This window comes from Fringilla coelebs, assembly GCF_963513975.1.
Source record: "Fringilla coelebs genome assembly, chromosome: 3".
Classification (NCBI taxonomy): Eukaryota; Metazoa; Chordata; class Aves; order Passeriformes; family Fringillidae; genus Fringilla; species Fringilla coelebs.
In genome coordinates, this window is record NC_140030.1 from 90,396,702 (window position 1) to 90,415,831 (window position 19,130).

The window sequence follows — 19,130 nt, forward strand, 5'->3', positions numbered from 1 at the left end:
GAAGAATTGCTTGTTTCTGCAACTAAAAGGCAAAGAAACTGAGGGCAAGTCTCTAGAAATACAATACTCCCATTTAATAAAGATTTCTTTTTAAATAACTTTTTTAAGGTCCTGAAAGACATTTATTTAAAGGTCTAAATGCAGCTCCAACAACTGTATAGTTAACCATCAGCTAGCAAAGCAAGGTCAATTCCTTGGACATACTACTCTCCCTTATCAAATTATCCCCCATGTGCTCTACTTGTGTACTGCAAGAGAGTAAGAGAGATTAGTTTAAACATTGAAGACTATCTTCAGGGAGGAGAAGTAAATCTTCAGTATTAAAAGACAGGAGGAAGTTATCCCTCTATTGCCACCAAAATGCTGGCAGCATTCTTTCCAGATAGAGTTGGAATCTGGAAATTCTACCAAAAATCATGAAAACAGAGTAACTCAGCCTGGAAGAGGTCCCTTGCAAAAACTATGCTTCAAAATAGGCTCAGCTGTGAGGTCAGTGGCTGGTACTCAGTAATTGAAAATCTCTGAAGACAAAAGACCACATAAGCTCCCCATCCCCCAGTAATGAAGAAAAGCTTCTACACGAATTTAATTAATCTGAATCACTCCTGTTTCAATCTAGTCACTGCCGAGAGTTCAACTCCATCTCCTGGTCTATAACCCCCATAGGCACTGGGAGCCCACCTCTTCTCCAAATTGAGAAAGGTCAATTCCAGATGACTCTCCTAGAAGGGCAAGTGCCTATCACGATGGTTTTTGCTGAATGCATTCCAATTTATCAGCAACTTTCCTTTTATCAGGAACCTAAAACTGGATGCAATATAATTCAATGTAATGCAATGGGTGCTGAATATTCAGGGAGAATAATCTCTTGCCTTGATCTACTGGCTATGTGCCTGGTGATACAGCCCAGGATGCTCTTGACCAACCCTCTTCCTTGTCAGGGAGTTGTCTGTGGGCAGCCCCAGGGCCTTTCCTGCAGAGCTGCTCCCCCAAGCCCCCCTGTTCTCAGCTTATGCTCCTGCCAGGAGCTCTTCCCTCCTAGGTGCATTTGTCCCTACTGAACATCTTCATGTTCTTGACATAGCACTCCTCCTGCTTTCTAGGAATCCCTGCACACCAGCCCTTCCCTCAAGCCATCAGCTAGTCACCCCCTTCATGCTTGTGTCACCTGCAAAGATGATAAGAGTGCAGCATATTGCCTGCTCCAGTCGCTGCTAAAGAAGGTCCCCATGGAGATTCCCATGAGACTCCACACACAGTGTGGACACTTCACCACCACCCTCTGACTCAGACCATGCCTGAGTTTATTCACCTAGTTGTCCCTTAATCCAGGTCAATTCCAACTGCTTGGCCTGCTACAAAAAAAAAAAAAAGAAAAAAAAAAAAAAAGAAAAAAGAAAAAAAAAGGAAAAAAAAAGAAGAAAAAGAAGAAAAAGAAAAAGGGAAGGAGAAAAAAACAGAAATAGGAGACTGGGAAGGCATAATGGGAAAACACAAGACTCTTTTCAACAGTAGCACAGATGAAAACAGCAGAGTACCCAAAGCTACAGTGCATTAACTTCCTACCTTAACTGCTTGAACCCATACCTCAGCTTAGCTGTACCCAGTTTATGCGAGCATTCAAATCACCACCAACAATATTTGTGGAATTTTGCAGAGTTACAGCCATTTTGCTGTTTGTTAAAGTACTTTTGAAGTTGTATTAGATCAGCATGAGATCAGAATTTCATGTTCAAAGAAAGTCTCGCTTTCAGAAAACTTTCCAAACTTTCTTCCTTTCCTGTATACCTTTTTCTTCAATGCTCAGACTACAACATATGTACATTGCTGGTATCAACAACATATTTTCAAACCTACAGATAAAAAAGCTGGGAATGCTGAAGAGCAGCAAGTTTACCACACATCAAAGGAAAGGTGGCTGTGCATAAGTCTCTTTAAGCTTAGATGGTTGTAGCAAAAACTTCAAAAGCACATTTGGTAGTTAGATGCTACAGCAGTAACAATTATAAATATAGATTTTGGGGAAGAGAGAGTAAATCTAATTACTGCCAAATTTCATACAAAAGAAAAACAGTAAGTCTAACCATCTGAACAGCTTTATTCAGACTGTGAATGAAGAGCTCTCTTAGGTTAGCAGTAGGCCAATTTGCTCATCTGCATGAGGCTTCTTGCCACGTTTCATTGTACTAACTTAGTTGTGATATTTAATCCCCTAAAGCTGTAGTAAGGCCGTTTAATCAACTTTGTGAGCTAGACTATGCATGGTTACACTTTCAATTTGAGTGAGGAAGCGTTTCCCAAAGCTGAATTAATTAGCTTTACATATATCACGTCTGTTGCAGTGTTCAGATGACTTAGAATGTCTAACATCAATTTGATATTTGCTGTTTCTTTCAGCTAGGATAAGAAATCCAAAGAACAGTTTGTATGCATTACAAGTCATGTAAATAGCATATTGCTATCTAAAGCATGAATCTGAGCAATTTTGCAGGTAGGAAAAAAAGAAGTGATCACCTGTGTTTACAAGGAACAGGTCTACTTTTAATTCCTGCTGGATAGCATGGAAATACATATGGCCTCTAAGGGATTATCCAGTTTTTCTGGTGATTATCCAGGTGATCTTCCCACACTACCTCATCATTATTTTTCTAAAGAAGGTCACAAAACAAAGAAATAACCACTGTGTAGTCATTAAGAACTAATATGCCACACCTACTTTCCAATAATAAAAATTATTTCCAAAAGAATGCAAAATGGTTTTTTGGATACTTCCAAGTAGCATGTTATGATAATAATTTCCAGGACAATAGTCAGTCATAAGCAATTGCACAACCATATCACATTTATCACAGGCCTGTAGAGAAAATATTTTATGGAAAACATCACCCCTTTCATTAGCACATAAGTTCACCTTTCCAAACTCGATGGATGGGGGTTATTTGATAATTGGTTCTGGAGATTTTTGAGAGTTAGGAGCTTGTGGGTAGAAAGCAAGGAAGGATTACCTTCATAAGCACTATGAATCATGATGTGCTACATTAATAAATAGATCCTAATAAATTAAATATAACATGAATATATGCAAAAGCAAGCACAATAGTTCCTTAACCATTTCTCAGCACTGCAAGCTAGTTTGTAACAACACTACAGAACAGAAGGTCCTACAGAAGCCTGAGATCAATAACATGCTGGCAGTGGTGAAAAACCTGGTTTATGTATCATAAACTTCAACTAGATTTTCTCCCTTTTTCTTGATTTCTGTATCACCTATTGAAATGCAAACTCTAGCAAATGAGAAAAATATCCTGTTAGAGGGCTCAGGCTGTGTTTGGTCGTGTACCTCTGTATCAACTACAGCAAGCTGCTGCAGGATGTGAGAAGCAACAGTCCTGGGTGGTGCCTCTTTGAGCAGCTCATTAGGAACAGCAAGCAGCAGAGCCAAAACTGTGCCATGGACCCTGGTATTTGCAGCATGATGAACATCCAATTACTGGTTACATCCAGCTCATCAGCTGAATCAGAAGTCAATTAGTGGTTTTTCCAAAGTGTACATATGTTTGGAGCTGTGTGGGAAAGAAAGGAAATTTCAGTTCTACCCTCAAATCCAGGCTGGCAGACCACCATGAGCAAAAGGGTACGTGGTTAATCTGACAGCACCCAAGAAATCATTTTTAAACCCATCATCTGCCTCAAGAAATACAAAGGCTACCTGCAACACTGCCATGTAACCTGCATGAATAACTGCAACACCTGATTTTAGGAAAAGAGACATTTGTATATTCCATTTTCCTGAGACAGCTGCTATTAATAATTTTTTCCATCACTAAGATTTCCACCATTTTTATGTTAAACTCCTGCTCATATCTTGTTCTAACAGAATAGTCTTTCCTTTAGCATAGGCAACAGGTCTGTTTGATCTAGTTGGTTAACAAGCTGCATGGTTGTCTCTCCTTCAGAAAATATAATGTTAATATATAAAAAATAATAAATGTAGCTTGAGAAGAACAAAGCACACAAAAAATGTGCTCTTATGTTTTCTGTAAGAATCCAAAGTCCATGTTTAAGATCTACACTGGCATTTTCTTGCACTGTGTGACAATTACCACAGAGTTTCAGAGATCTAAACTGCTTTTCTAACATTCAGTTCACATCCTCAAAAGCTGATAAACAACTTTTCAAAATTTGTTGGCAGAGATGAAAAGGCACAGATTGTACAAGAACTCTCCTACCCCTACTCAGAATGGCATATGATTCTGCTTATAAAACACAAATTATTTATCTTCTACAGCATCTCCTTACAGAAGGGCTGAATTTTGTTGGACTTTTTGCAGGAAGAAAAGTAGGGAGAAAATAAAAGGAAAGAAAAGGGGCAAAAAAAGAGAAATAAAATAAAAAGATTTGTATATCCTGTTCTTGGATAAACTCAGTGAAGATACATTAAGGCTCTAGGTGTGGGATCAGGAAATGAGAAGAATATTATCCAAGAGAAAGCCTGCTCCATGCCAACATGGTAAGAAAGCTTTTCTGTCTGTAGACCTGACAAGACAACCAGGAAGAAGAGTTCATTCACTCTGATGGTCTGTGCAAGATTTAAAGGATGATTTTTTTCCCCTTTTTTTTTTTCCAACAACTATGTTAGAGATTTACCTTCCAGGATACATTATTTCCTTAATGCCTGTACAGAGATAATGAGATCATAAATTACAGGAATTGTACATATGAACTGACAAAAGTGTAAAGAGATATGAATACATATATTACTTTGATTTATTCATTCTAAAGCCAGAAGGAAAAAAAAAACAAACAAACAAAAAAGTGTAGGAATAACATCATCATTCACTATTCAAATTTTAATACATATGCCATTCCCAAGTAAACCAACAAAGTTTTTCTTCTACTCTCAGTACTTTGCTTTGAAGACAACATGTCCAAATACCATTTTTGTTGCAGCAAGTAAAATATCAAAAATCTTCACTTATTCATTGCATACATGGTACATGTTTAGTATTCTGATTCTGGCTTTTTTTCCTCTTATTAAAAAAAAAAATTAAAAATTAAAAGAAAGAAAATTATGAAGGTAGTAGAAGCTAGCCCCCATTTAAGTGCAAATGTAAATATAAAAGCTGTCCATATATCAAAACCTCTCTTCTTGTATAATACTTGGCAAATGAGTCCTTGGCCTCTTGAGGGCCTACTGAGAATAACTGCATCAGGATTTCCCTCCTGACAGCAGCATCAGTCAAAGGCTCTGCCTAAAGGCACTGCCACACAGCACCCTTTAGGGTCTGGGTTACAGGCCACCAACTCTGCCAACACTGTTCCTGCTCTGGTTTAAGCCAAAACAAGGCTGCACTTTTAATACAGGAAACTGAAACCCGACTCGCTTCATCATTGCTTATCACTGTCACAATCCTACACAAAAACAAATTAAAAATTAATTCTATCATTCAGCATATCAAAAAAGGGAAGATAGCTAATTTAGTTGTGCTGGTTTTGGATAGATGTTTAACCTGTTGTACAAGTAGAAAAGGCACATGCACTCACATAACCCCTGGGTATATGCATATATAGTGTTCTATGCATAGCCCAGCAACTCTGCAACCTGCACAGAGACATCCCATGTACTCTGATAAATCCTCAAACAGGGTTTGGATTCAGGCAGTAGGTGACAGTCAAAATGAACTACCCAGATTCCTGAAGTCTTTTAGGAATTTGATAATGTAGAACAGGCTTTTACTGAAAAAACATTGCACTTTTTACCACTCAAACTTTTTTTGCTTACGGGAGTGACATATTCTACATCAGTACGAAACAATCTCTCTGCAAGGATCACAGAATCATTTGCTGCATATCAAAACCAGAAGCAAAGCAAATTCACAATACAAATCTTCACTTGTTCAGAGAGGGTTACAAACAGTACCCGAGGTAAAAACCAAAATACTGATCAAACAGACAAACTGCACTGTGAAATAGCACAGCCACTCTGGCCACCCACTCCATGTGGTTTGGGGCATGACAAACTCAACATATTTGCTAACTTTGAGTCCTGTTACTTGTGCAGACTACCTTTAACAGAAAGAGAGTTTACAGACAAATCACACGGCTACTTGACACATTCATCATATCTGCTGCTTCTACCTAGTCCACAATACCTCGCACCACAAATATATAAATATATATATATACACACACAGAGCACTGCATGAATCAGCTTGGGTAGGAAGCACTACACTCGTTCTCACACAGAGCCTTGCCCAAGCTGAAAAGCTCCACCTCCACCAGCATGTGTGCAGCTACAGGCATGCATGAGTATTACCAAGGGCAACTATTGCACACTTCATTCCGCTGCAGAATACAGACATTCAGGAATTACTGCTGGTAAGCCTTTAAATCATCAGACCTGATTCCCACATCACACATTTAATTGCCACTGCATGATGGGAAAGTCTTTCTATATTAATAGTGAGTTTACATCATTCAAATTTATAAATTATATAAACTGCTGATTCAATTAGACTATCAGAGAACTCTTTGAAGATGTGAAATGCATCTCTTATTGGAGCTTTACAGATAGAAATAACCTAGCAATATTTTTGTAGTCTAAAATGTATGCCTCAGGTGCTTTGGTACAGTGTGAGTGCACTGGGAAGAAAGTGGGAAAAGTCACTTAAAATTAGGAGCCAAGGGAAAACAAAAAGAAGTAGAACAATTTGAGATTAAGGAAATCTACTTATCTTCATGAGACAAAAAGTTATGATCAATTATATGAATTTAAATACCGTAAGTATTTTAAGGGTACCAAGAAAACAGTGTAGCATCACTCGCACGCACAATTAAGAAACATGAAAGAGGCAGGAAACTGAAAGAAAACAGTTACATGTTCTCCACAAACCAAAAGAAACCCTGAACAAGTACAGTAACAACGGCATGTGTATTTAAACTTGACATGAGGAAATGAATCCTAAGGAACACAGGGAAATAGGGGAATGCACAACGCTTTGGCAATTTTCTGTGAATTCTCTCTCCTTCTACAGACTCAAATGTGAAGAATTTATTTTGGGAGTAGAGCTCAAAAAAGTGACACCTTTGGTACCCTACTAGGTTCTTTACCAAGGAAACTTACTAAATAAATACTTCTGGTATTTAAGTAATAAAAATAAAAACTGAGCTTCATATATCTTATAAACAGTTTTAAGCATAAACATGAAATGATATTTTATAGCTTTCCACTCTTCACAGCAAATTCACAGAATTAATCCAGATTTTAGGTTTAGTTTGTTTTTACAGAGAAATTACCAGCAATGTATTCAAGCCTCTTAAATTCTGTGTTCAGAAGATTGTTGAATTTGAAAGAAAATTAACTCACACATGCTTGCCCAAAAGTTTATACTTCGGAGGTCTAAAGATGAAGCTAGCAGTTACTAGCTAGCAAAAAATTCAGTCCATGCAAAAATTCAGATGTAGTTGTACAAATTGTACAGAGCAGACAATTTTTTACATGCCAAGAAGCCACGCATGATCCAAACACAGATCACACATACACAGGTGAAAAAAAATGTGTTTATGCAAGTTCTCCATAAGAGCTAGAAACTCCTAAAATTATGAACTTAGTTGTAAATCCATTCATCCATTAGGAGAAGATCATTAACATTCACAATCTAACAAGTCATTCTGCAGCAAAGGAGGAGCCTGACCAGACACAGAAGTTAATAACTCTACAAGATACTTGGGGCTGACAGTAAACTTGTTAATGAGACAATATAACTACTAATTCTAAATGTCAGTCACAAAAAGAATACTCAGATATTGTCAGAAGAAAAACACTCCTCATTACTGCTTCTTTATTGCTTTCCCTGTTGAGGAGAGAAAACATTCACAAGTTTTTGAACAAAAATCAAATGAAGAAAACACATAATTTATGACATTACCCAAAGCACCCTTGAAAAGAATCATTGGGAGCCTTGAGACAAGTTTTTCCTTGGTGACAAGGAAGTAGTTTTCAACGGGGCTTTCTGTATTTCACCAAGTTCTGAATTTTCTCCCCTCTTTTCAAATAAATTACAACTGATGGCATTCTCTTGGGTAAATGAAGGAAAACTTGACATTCCCTTGTCTCAGGAGATCAAAGAGATCATGTCTTCCCCACAAAAAAACCCAAACTCATTTTCAGTGAAAATGATAGTTAGACTAATATAAGTGCCTTAGCATAAAAGCTACTCTGCCCCTGATTAAAGAATTTGTTATCTGTACCATCCTTAAATGGCCCTCCTAGGGCGTGTCTCTCCCACATCACAGACTCCAGGATTTCCAGAAGCAACACAACAAAACTGAATTCGCTACTGCTTCATTTACATGTCTCTATCAGATGACTGTAAATAATATTAACGTGTAAAATTCCAACAAAAGCAACTTTGGAACCTATACACCCAAATTTCCTGGCTTATTATATTTGGTTTTGTCTCCATTCACCAACCCAAGAGCCTTCTGAGGAGTTGCTCACAGACAGGGACTTCTGAAAAATGCCTTGTCCTCAAAGAGAAGAGGGCAATTATGTGAGATCAAAACTAATTTTCTCCTGATTCTTGGGGTGTGTGTGTGTGTGTGTGGACAGAGAAGACAGAGCCAGGGACACTGAGCTGCAAACAAACACTAGTTTATATTTACAGAAGCCTTGAGATGAACAAGGCAGCATCTCACTGAACCAGTTACACCAGTCTGCTCACCCACTCCTCAGGCATATCTAGCAGCCAAGCCTTCCTCCTTATATACAATTCAAGAGACTCTCCTACCTCTCATTCCCAGCCCTGTCTTTCCAGGCCTTAGCTCCTTGTTCTCCTATCCAACCGGAAAAATGCTATCTTTCATCACAGGCTGATATCAACACATCTCCTTTCTTAACAGCAAGCAAGAGAGGTCTGCTCCCCAAGGGCAGTTGAAAAACTCAACTGTAACCTAACAGAAAACTTCCCAAAAGCCACAAAATTCCATGGAACTGTTACACTATTGTAAGAGACACATTGAGCTCTTAAGCTCTAAAGACTTATTTTGTTTTGGTTTTTTTCACCAACATGACCATAAGCAAGACTAAAAAAGTATTCACCATGGAGCTGATTTCTGTTGTTTGGAATTTTTTTTTTTTGAGAAACTATGAATTATTTCAACATTTAAAATTATCAAGACAGAGAAAATTGATTGTATGCAGTAGAAGAATTAATATTTGTCTCTTGGGTTTATTCCACCAAGGATGATTCTAACTGAACACAGGCTACAAAGACAACAAGTATCAAGGGAAGCAGTGAAGCCAAAAAAAAAAAAGACAATTTAGGATTTCAAATAAAATCTCTAGTCAAAACATACTTTTTATGCTAAGACATTATGTGACTTGAATCAGATAACAGGAAAAGTCATCTTAAAGTGATTTTGCAGAAAAGGGATTGTGGTTAAAGAAACGCTGTATCCTTTATGAGAACCTGTTTAGTTTGATGTACAAGAACTACTACAATGAAAAAGAACCAGAACCAAAGAAAAAAAAAATCCACCAAGTTTCTGGTTGTGTTACAATCTGATTGGACAAAAATAGTCCAGCTATATTATTTTATACATGTTTTGAATTCTACTGAGTCAAATATGTGACTGAGATAACAGAACACTGAAAAACACAAGGTGCTTTAGACATTTTACTCTGGAGCTCTTTCCTCAACCCCAAGGGTCTCACACCCATAACTTTTTTCATACAACTTTCTAAATTGATTTTTTTTTTTAATTGTTGTAGAGGGCAGGAAAAGTTCTTGTGTTTTTCCTGGAGTATTAAAAATATTGCTATGCAACAGCAACCATATGTTGAAAAACCTGATGACACACAAAAAGGAATTCACATTTCAGTTTTGAGTATCTTTGGGAACATCAGTGAGTAATCTGCTAAACACCACTGCTCAAGTTAAGCTCATTTTCTTAACATCTTCAATGATACCTGCTAGCCTGCAGCTCTACTGAAATAAAATGCTTCTCAAAAATCAGATGGAATATTAACAGCTTCATTCTCCCGGATGCATCTGGAATGTTGGCAGTTAACATAGACAATATGCAAAATATTCCTCCCCTCACATACAAATCACCTTTAAGTGAAGGTAAGAAGACTCAGCAGCAGCTAAACTGCTCTGCAAGATCAAGCCATTTCCATGCTGGAACATTCTTGATATTCTATAGAAAATAAACTACAAGTGCTTGTAAGGCACTTTGAGATCTTTTAATGGCAACTACAAAAACATATTGGCATATTAAATATTTTTCACCAACTTTTATAAGAACTTTTAATAGGAGCATTGCTTTACAGGAAAAAACTGAAGTACAGAGAGAATCCTGGATTTGTTTCTGATTGCAACACATCAAAGTCATGCAAAAATAAGAACTGAGTACAGACTCCAACATCTGATTATAAAGTTCAATGGGCATGACTCAGTACTCAGTTAAAGACTGGAACTTGGATTGTCAAACCAGAAATGCCTAGCAGGACTCTTCTCCTCCTAGATATCTATCATATACAAAAATTCTGTAGCAGAAACACCATTTTACAAAGCAACGTGACATAAAACATGACTGATAAGAGCAAAAGAATAAAAGTTTTAAAAATGCGCAACAAGTAAAGCCAGTAAGTGATCTCTTAAAAGAACAACTGAGATTGAACATGACTTTTTGTTAGCTTCTGTAATCTAGAAAAATTTCATTTTACCTTTCATCTCAGTCAATGAAACAAATATCTCTGAGTTTTTTTTAATTGAGTACTGTCTCATTCACAAAGAATATCAATTCTGTTAATGAGAAAAAATACGTTCTGCATGGGCTTTATCACAGCCCAGAAATATTCTTGGCATTTAGTCAGCATCTCAGCACACCTAAATGAAGCAAACCCTCTTTAATAAATCAGAAGATGAAGGACTACAACAACAGTAATTTTTTTTTATATCCTCACCAGATGGTTGACTAAGCAAAAGCTGGCTGAGGAGTTGCAATAAGAGAATGACTTCAGACATAGTATTACATGATAACACATGATCAGATAAGGAATTTAAAGTGCAAAGAACTGCAAAAAATGGCATCATGCACTCAGGTCACCCCACTCAGCTCACTAGAAAGTAGTAGTGAATAAACCTCAAATATGGTATGGTTCGTGGAATGGTCCCTGGGCAGGGCCAGGAGTTGGACACAACTATCTTCATGTGTCCCTTGTGAAACAGGATATTCTATGATTCTTTGCAATCTATTGCAAAAGAAGGAAATAAGAACTTGAGCCCTTTGCTGTAACCCAAAACAAGTGCTGACACAGTCTCCTCTCCACAGCTATTAAAACCTTGCCCTAAAATACCTACATTAATTCTACTGAAGATAAAGAATCATCTACATTTTATAGATTCAGCTGGCCATTTCTCAATCACACCATTTAGTTAGGAAACATCTCTATGCCACCCCTTCATGTTTGCTTCGCCCATTTTAATGAGCTGAGTGCTTCTGTCCCACCTCTCCAAGTTCACTCTCCGTATCTGTTGCAATATCTGTCTCTTGTACTGCCTGCCATCCTCCACTCATCTGCCCTCCTTCTTCTCTCTTCACAGTAAGCCTACTCTGCTGCTGGTCAATTCTTTCATGCCAAGAAAGGAACAGCCCCCTCACAGTGACCCTGTGGTGATGACTACAACCCAAGTGAGTTAACACCCCAACAACAACAACCTGGTGAGTGCTAACACCCCAAAAGAACTCTCTTACTAAGCTCAGGAGGCTGCACAGGACCAAAAAGATGATCCTGGACTGTATTTTGGTTTGTATTTCAAGCTGACCTTACCACAAACTCTATTTTATAGTAACAAAAACCAACAGTGAAAAAATAGAAAGTTCTCAAGTGCCCCTAAAACATTCCAAATCCCTGGATTTAAGTGGCTACAGTCAGCTTCTAGAACTATTCCCAGACCTAAGCTGATGTCATACATGATGCTGGTAGACAAAAATTTCCTTGATTAAATTGCACCTGAAACACCAGGGAAAGAAAGCTGGCAATACAATTTCTTCAGAGATTAGTGACATTCTTTGAAAACAAGGGAACTAACTACTCTGTACCTGAGTATTTTGGAATGGCCTAAGGAAAATTTGATTTCCCCCCCCCCCATATATCTTGAAACATTTTGGAAGACAAAACAAAAGCAAACAAACAAATCCCAACCAGAGTTAAAAATAAAAACAAACAACAACAAACAAACAAGCAAACAAAAAACAACCCAAAAAAAAAAAAAACCAACAGCAACAACAAAAAACACCCTAGGAAAACAATATACCAATTCCTTACCAGTGACAAAGGCACAGATCAACTTTATTCCATGTTTCCCAAACATTCCTTAGAATAATTCTGAAACTTTTTCAAGTTGCTGAAATTTTCTTTTTGAAGTTCCAAAATATCATCTGACAAAGCTCTTTTCTTCTTTTAGTAAATGGGACCATATCTACATCTCAAAACGCAACCTTCAGAAATTGACGTCTCAGTCAAAAAACCCCCAACCAACCACCAAAATCCTGAGAAATTCATAACTCAGACCAGCTTTCTCAATCATAAAGAAAAAAAAAATGCTAGCATACAAAATATCATTGGGAAAGACCAAGCAGATCTTATACTTAAAAGACTTCTCCAAACAGGCACACAGGAGAAATCAGCGGCTGAACTGGAGCTTCCATTCCTTAAGAAATTTGTATCTTTTAACATTTATTTTATACCAAACCAGGTAGATGTGTTGATGAGTCAACATGTTTAGCTATGTAAAACATTTCCAAAACATTCCATTCATAAATATACAAATATTTTGTTTATACACACCATATTTTTAAACAGAACACTGTGTTATCCCAGAATGAAAGCCTTTAAATTGAATTGACATTTAACTGCATCTGCTCTATGAGCTATAGGAAGCTCTAGGCGAGCAATCCTTTGCTATGTGCTGTCCCCTGTAAGTGTAACAAACATCTCCTAAGAGAACTTGGCACTACAGATTCCACAGATTGGTCAGAACAGAGACATTGTGTCCAGAGAAAATGTTCATAGAGAAACATAACTCATAAGAGCACTGGGTTAGAAGGCTCATAACCTGTGAGACACAGGCATTCTAAAGATGTTTGTTGAACCAGCTGGAAATCACATTTCTGTTTCCTCACTACAAAACCACAAGAGAATCCCAAGACAAAAAAAGATGGAAGACTCCATGGCACTCCTAGTGACACCAACAAACCCCTAGTATGCTATAGGAGAAAAGCAACAGACCATCAACAAACCCTTTCTATCAAAGTGCTGACAAAATGGCAATCTAAAACTCAAAAAGGAAACAGAAAAATCTTACTCACTTTTCCAGACTGAATGATACCCACAGGACTAACATACCCTTTTCTAAAAAATAAGCCAACTAAAAAAAAAATAATTTACAAGCTTCATGTTTTAAAAATCAAATTAAAAAATAATAAAAAAAACCTATTTCGAGTAAAGTCATCATTTTATTACTTTCTTGCCCCTCCATTAGAAAAGAAAAACAAAAAAAAGTGCTGGAAAGTTTAGTGAAGCTCACCTAAAGTTCTATGTTTCTATACATTTCATCTGGAAGAACTCAAAAGACTAATTATTGTGGGGGCTGATGATCATGATCATAAATAGGTCACAAATAACTATAGAGGGTACCCAACTATGTAACAAAACATTAAATCATTGTCTTGGTACATAAGCAAGATGTATTGTCTTCCCATAAAAACCAAGCTAGTACTTCATACTATGTGCTTAAATCACCCCCACTTCTCTAAGACCAATAAAACAATAAAACAAAAGCCAAAGGCTGGCTGTTTCTCTTCACTCACCATACCTGGATGAGCAAAATTACCAGAGTTGGACATTGAACAAATTGCAGGGTATTTTTAAAGCACCTAATTACACCATCATATATCTGCATTAAAAAGTTGGCATTATCTAATGTCTTTCAAGAGATTCATCCCAATAAATTAGAGATTTATAACCCCGACATATCTTATTCACAGATTCATTTTGAAAACTCAAGCATCATACACAATCAAAATGGTATTTAATAGCATATGGCAAGAAATTTATGGGATGCTGACACACTTCACATTTCAGTTATTTACAAATATGACTGGAGTATTTTGCAAATTACCGTCTTCCTCTCAGATTTTTAGGTTCTGAATTACATTTTCAGAATTGCATTTTGTCTCTTGAGAATTATATTTCTCATCAAAAAATTATGGAACATTATGATGTTTCACTTGTATACCAAATGGCAGATACCAAAAAAATGTTGAAAAATGGGGCTTTTTTCACCTATTACCACTTGCTGTTTTTCTGAAAAAAAAGGGAAAAAATAGAAAAAAAAAAAACAACCCCCCCATTTTTTTACTAATAGCTACATTGAGCATAAATGCACAAACCAGCCCTTTTACAATCTCCAGTGATTTTCAGTCCCCAATGATACATACATTTCATTCTTTACATTAAGCAATACATGTTTATGTCTAACTCAAAAAAGTCATATCAAATAATCACAAGTGCTCTTAAGCTTAGATTGACTTACAACTAAGAATTACTTTTGACATAAAAAAAAGAAATGCAGCTGTATTTTCCAGATGAAAAGATACATTCTTCTTTTTTTTTCCAGATGCACAGTCTCTATCACATGGATACAGCTTAACTTAATTCCCTGAAGCAACTGATAGGAGCAGGAGAGTATCAGACAATACTAAGCAACTAACTGGATATTAATAAATGCTTAACATAAATATATATTTCACATGGCAAAAACCCTGCAATTTTAAGCAGTTGCAGAAACTGAGCAGGCTGTGTTAGTAAGGAAAAATGCCCTACCCCATCTACTTACTAGCATGCTTGTCTGCAAGCATTATGAGGCTGTTAGAAATATCTCTTCGCCTGTAAAAACACACCACTTTGGCTTCCACGTTCCCATTGGCAGTCTACAAAGGAAAGAGAAAATCAAGTCAGGATGTATCCCTTCCCAGCTGAGTATTACAAATTAAACAGTCTCTGCTTGGAGTGCTCCCTCATGTCAGTAGTTCTCACATGATCAGTCAAGCTGAAATCAACAGAATTGCTCCAATAAATAAAATCTTCTAGAGAGAGGCCAGTACCAATTTCAGACCAGACAAGAGGATTAACTACAATCATTGAGTCAGAATTTGTATTTTTTTCAGGTGTTCACAGGGGCAATGACATCATGCTAACATAAGAATCCTTCAGAAATGTTAGAATCTTGTGAGCATTTCTTTATAATTCAGCTTTAGACAGAAATGTATATTTCAAAGTACTTTAGCATTTTTTCAGACTCTCATTTAATATAACATTAATTGAAAAAGTCTTTTTGAAAGGTTTATTTGAAAAAGTAACAACTGCTCCTAAAATAAAAATCTGTTTAGTTCAGTGTTGTTTCCATGACTCATTATGGGGACCATAATGTTCTATAAAGAATTTACTAATATTTGAAGAACTGCATCCTCCTCCTTGAAGGGTACAAAAGTACTTTTTTACCTTGAGTGACTTACTTAATACTAAAAAGTATAATGTTTTGATAAAGTTTCTTACAAAAAAGAAATATTGTCCCTGGTGGAACAATAATCAAAGCATGTCATTACATATTTATATAACATCTCCACATTTGCTCCATACCTTTAACACATGAAAGCAAACCATTCACATTCAAGATGTCTGGACTACAACCTCCAACCTCTCTTTAAGAAAAAAAAAAATCAATACATGACTCTGTTTTACCCTGCACGAGCAAGATTAAATTATAGCAGTGCAGTTTAAAGATAATAAACATTACATTCAATACATGATTGGAATCATGTCAATTACCGTGAATAAAAAATTTTCTTCTCCAATAAAAGTCAAAATTTATTTGCCATGCACAAGTTCAGTGGATGTTGTGCTGGACAGCACTAACAGTTAATGTGGTTGATGTCTGCTATGGCATAGTGTTGTGTTTCATTAATAAGAAAACTACTTGCAGGTCACCAATTTTTTCATTTACTTTCTAACCACTGGGGAAAAAATATCTTTATCATTACTTACATCATAATAGGCATTTTAACAATTAACTTTTGATGTATTGCATCAATCAATTTTAATACTGCTTGAGGGAAAAGTAAAAAAAAAAAAATTAAAAATAATAAAAAGCCATAGAAAATCCACATTATTCTTAGGAGCGTCAGAGTGAAGAAAAATCATCATGCCTTCCCCAAAATGACAGTCGATAGAGCCTCCATTTTTTTGGAAAATACACTCAGGATAAAGACAGAGAACGGAGTCTGTACTTTATTCAAAAGCCCATTCTTCATTCACAGCTGCCAATAGGCAGAGCAATAAACAGCCACACAAGTCACATATTCTGTCATTTGATCACTGCAAAGTCTGGCTGGTACCTTCCAGCTCTTCAGATGTCTATCTAAAAGCAGACACATTACATGATGGCTGTCATTCCAGATGGATTGCCAGCGTCATCGTCAGCCAGAGAATTAAATTCATTCATTTCTCCAAGAATTCACAGAATTTGTTAGAAAATTTTTGCAGCAGAGTAATCCTGTTCACCAGGAATTGGGTGTTTCCTTAGGTAAGAGGGCAGAATTAGAGGATATCACATTGCAAGCTTTCAGTAACCACCAGAAACCCCTACTACAGTAAAAATCTTAAGGGATAGAAATAATTCTCAGGTTTTAACAAGCACACTGATTGTTGCCAAAGGTTAAGAAAGAATCTTTGTACCTTGTTAAGTTCTTCAATTCTCCTAATGAGATATGGATTGCTGGAAGAATTTTCAAAATAAACATAATCTGCAAGGAAAAAAGGAAAAGTCACTGAAATACCACAAGTTATGTAAAGACCTATCATTATTAATGTGAAAATTTTCCTCTAAACCTAGAAGTTTTCAAAGGGCTGAGATTTCTTCATAAACGTTGGGATTGTGAAGTATTTCTACACTGAGATTTAATATAATTTGTTCCTAAATTCTGGTTTTAACTGCACTACACCTGCTTTAACAACCATGCTGGAAAAAAGTTAAATGGTTTGTGTTGAAGCTCATGCTGTAATCCAGTAATCCACACATTTCATAAATCTTGGCAGGGAAGGAGCAACTTCTCACAATCAATTAGGGAAGATTTAAGACCTGAGCACTTCAGTGAGTTTCTATATTATGGAGATTAACATTTCTGTAAGAGATGACACGTCATATTTATTATCAGGTGCTGTGGCAATGAGCAATGTTCCAACGAGTAATGTATGTTTTATGATACTTGCTCTTGTTGTTATCTCTGTCCAGTAAGATGCAAACAATATTAAGCAGGAATTGTCATGAAATTAGCGAGGATCTTGGAGGACAATGTGTCTTTCAGCATCATTAATATAAAAATATTTTCATAGAGTGAATGGAAATTTACTCATATCCTGAAAGCTACTCCCATGCAACATACAAAGAATTGACAAGCAGCGCATTTCCTTCAATAGTTTTCTGAAAACTTGTTTTGTCCAATGAAAAAGTAGCCATCAAATGTCAATCACACTTTAAATTTGATGTTGGACTTCTGCACCGTGCCAACTTTATTCTTAAAAATCGGATGAGAAACTGTAACAATGTATAAAAGTCTTCTGCAACGCTTTGACTCTACAATACAATGAAAAGGAACTTCAGGTAGTTCTAATGAAAGAATATGATCTCTGGGTAGTGTTCACGATTGCTCATTAAGATTACAACAAAAAAAAAGAAAATTGGTGACCTAAGAGGTAAACCCTACCCGCTACCTGCTCAGATATAGATTACTTTCATGAGTAAAGGCTGATGGGACAACAATCTAAATGTCCTAATGAGGGAGCATGCAGACGGAAGATTTGTGGCTCTATCAGCAAATCTCAAAACATTAGCAGAAAGCGATTCAAACTATTATCACCCCTCATTTCCCCGCATCCTCCCTCTCAGCTCTGGCTGTTAAGAGAGCAGGAGGACGGAGCGATTTTTGAGCACCCAGTACTGCACACCTAACTTGAGCTGCGCACCTGAGCCACAGCACTGGGCACGCTGCCACGTTCGTTCCCTGCGTGAGCGGGCGAAAGTTATCCGTGTCATTTTCGACAGGCTCGGGGTGGGAAGACAAACGTTTGCCGTGTTTTTCACCGCCTAAATGCCCTCTCCCCCCCGCCCTTCGCCAAGCAGTCACGTATCAGGGCGCTCCTCAGGGGTCACGGCGGCAAGCAAGGGAAGCTGACAGAAATCCCCCGGTTACACAGCCGGATTAATTATTTATCCCCGGCAGACCGAGGAAGGCGCGGAGAAACTCCGCCGTGGGAGCGAGGGAGGGCGCGGGGTCAGGGGAGCGGCGCGGAGGGGAGCGCAGCCCGGGGTGGGCTCGGGCCGCCCGTGCGCGCCGCCCCGCACCGCTCCGCGCCGCCAGGGCCCGCCAGGCCGCGGCGGGGCCGGCCCGGCCCCGGGGCGCACGGCCGGGCGGGCGGCCCCTCGCTCGCCCCGCGGGGCCCCTCCGCCGCTCTCCGGGGAAGGAGGCGAGGCGCAAAGGGCGGCCGTGCCCGGCCCGCGTTGCGGTGCGGTGCGGGGGCTGGAAGCCGGCGGCGCCGCTCCCCCCTTCCCCGCGGAGGGCGGCGCTGCCCTTCTCCTCCTCGGCGGCGGGGGCCGGGCTCCCACCCGGCGCACGGGGCTGGCGGGGGAGGAACCTGCGTCCTCCGCCCCGCCGAGGGCCCGGCGACCCTTTGCCGGACCGGCTGCCTCCTCTCGCCGCCCGCCCGGGCCCGGCCGCCCCGCTCGGGACGGCGCCGGCCCGAGGGGCCGGGGCGCCGCTCTTGGCCCCGGCGCGGCGCGCACGGCCCGCGGCCCGGCGGGGCCCCCGGCCGTGCGCGGGGGGCTCCGGGCGGGCGCCGCCGCGTCCCCACATACCTCCCACTCGGTACATGTTGGCCGCCATGTCTGCGCTCTGCGCCGCCCTCCTCCTCCTCCTCCTCCTCCTCCTCCTCCTCCTCCTCCTCCTCCTCCTCCTCCTCCTCCTGCCGCCTCTGCCGGGCCGGGCTGGGCAAGGAGGGAGCGGCT

The 19,130-nt window shown here is 38.9% G+C and overlaps 1 protein-coding gene across 3 annotated transcripts in view; it reads right to left on the reverse strand.

The window, feature by feature from the left end:
* The window catches only part of LOC311151753 (metastasis-associated protein MTA3), a 77,850-nt gene extending 58,821 nt beyond the window's left edge, over positions 1-19,029 (reverse strand). For 2 of the 3 annotated variants that reach the window (XR_014616028.1, XM_084202386.1), the window contains exons 1-3: positions 18,092-18,219; positions 16,805-16,872; positions 14,907-15,000 (exon numbers count right to left, since the gene is read on the reverse strand). Coding sequence is in view for 2 of the 3 variants with exons in the window: in XM_084202386.1 (XP_084058512.1) it covers positions 14,907-15,000; positions 16,805-16,872; positions 18,092-18,161 (232 nt within the window). In the remaining variant the exon portion in view is untranslated. Of the gene's footprint in view, positions 1-14,906; positions 15,001-16,804; positions 16,873-18,091; positions 18,220-18,980 lie in introns of those variants that run through there. The other variant, XM_084202387.1, reaches the window with a different exon arrangement.
* Positions 19,030-19,130: the final 101 nt, after the last annotated feature.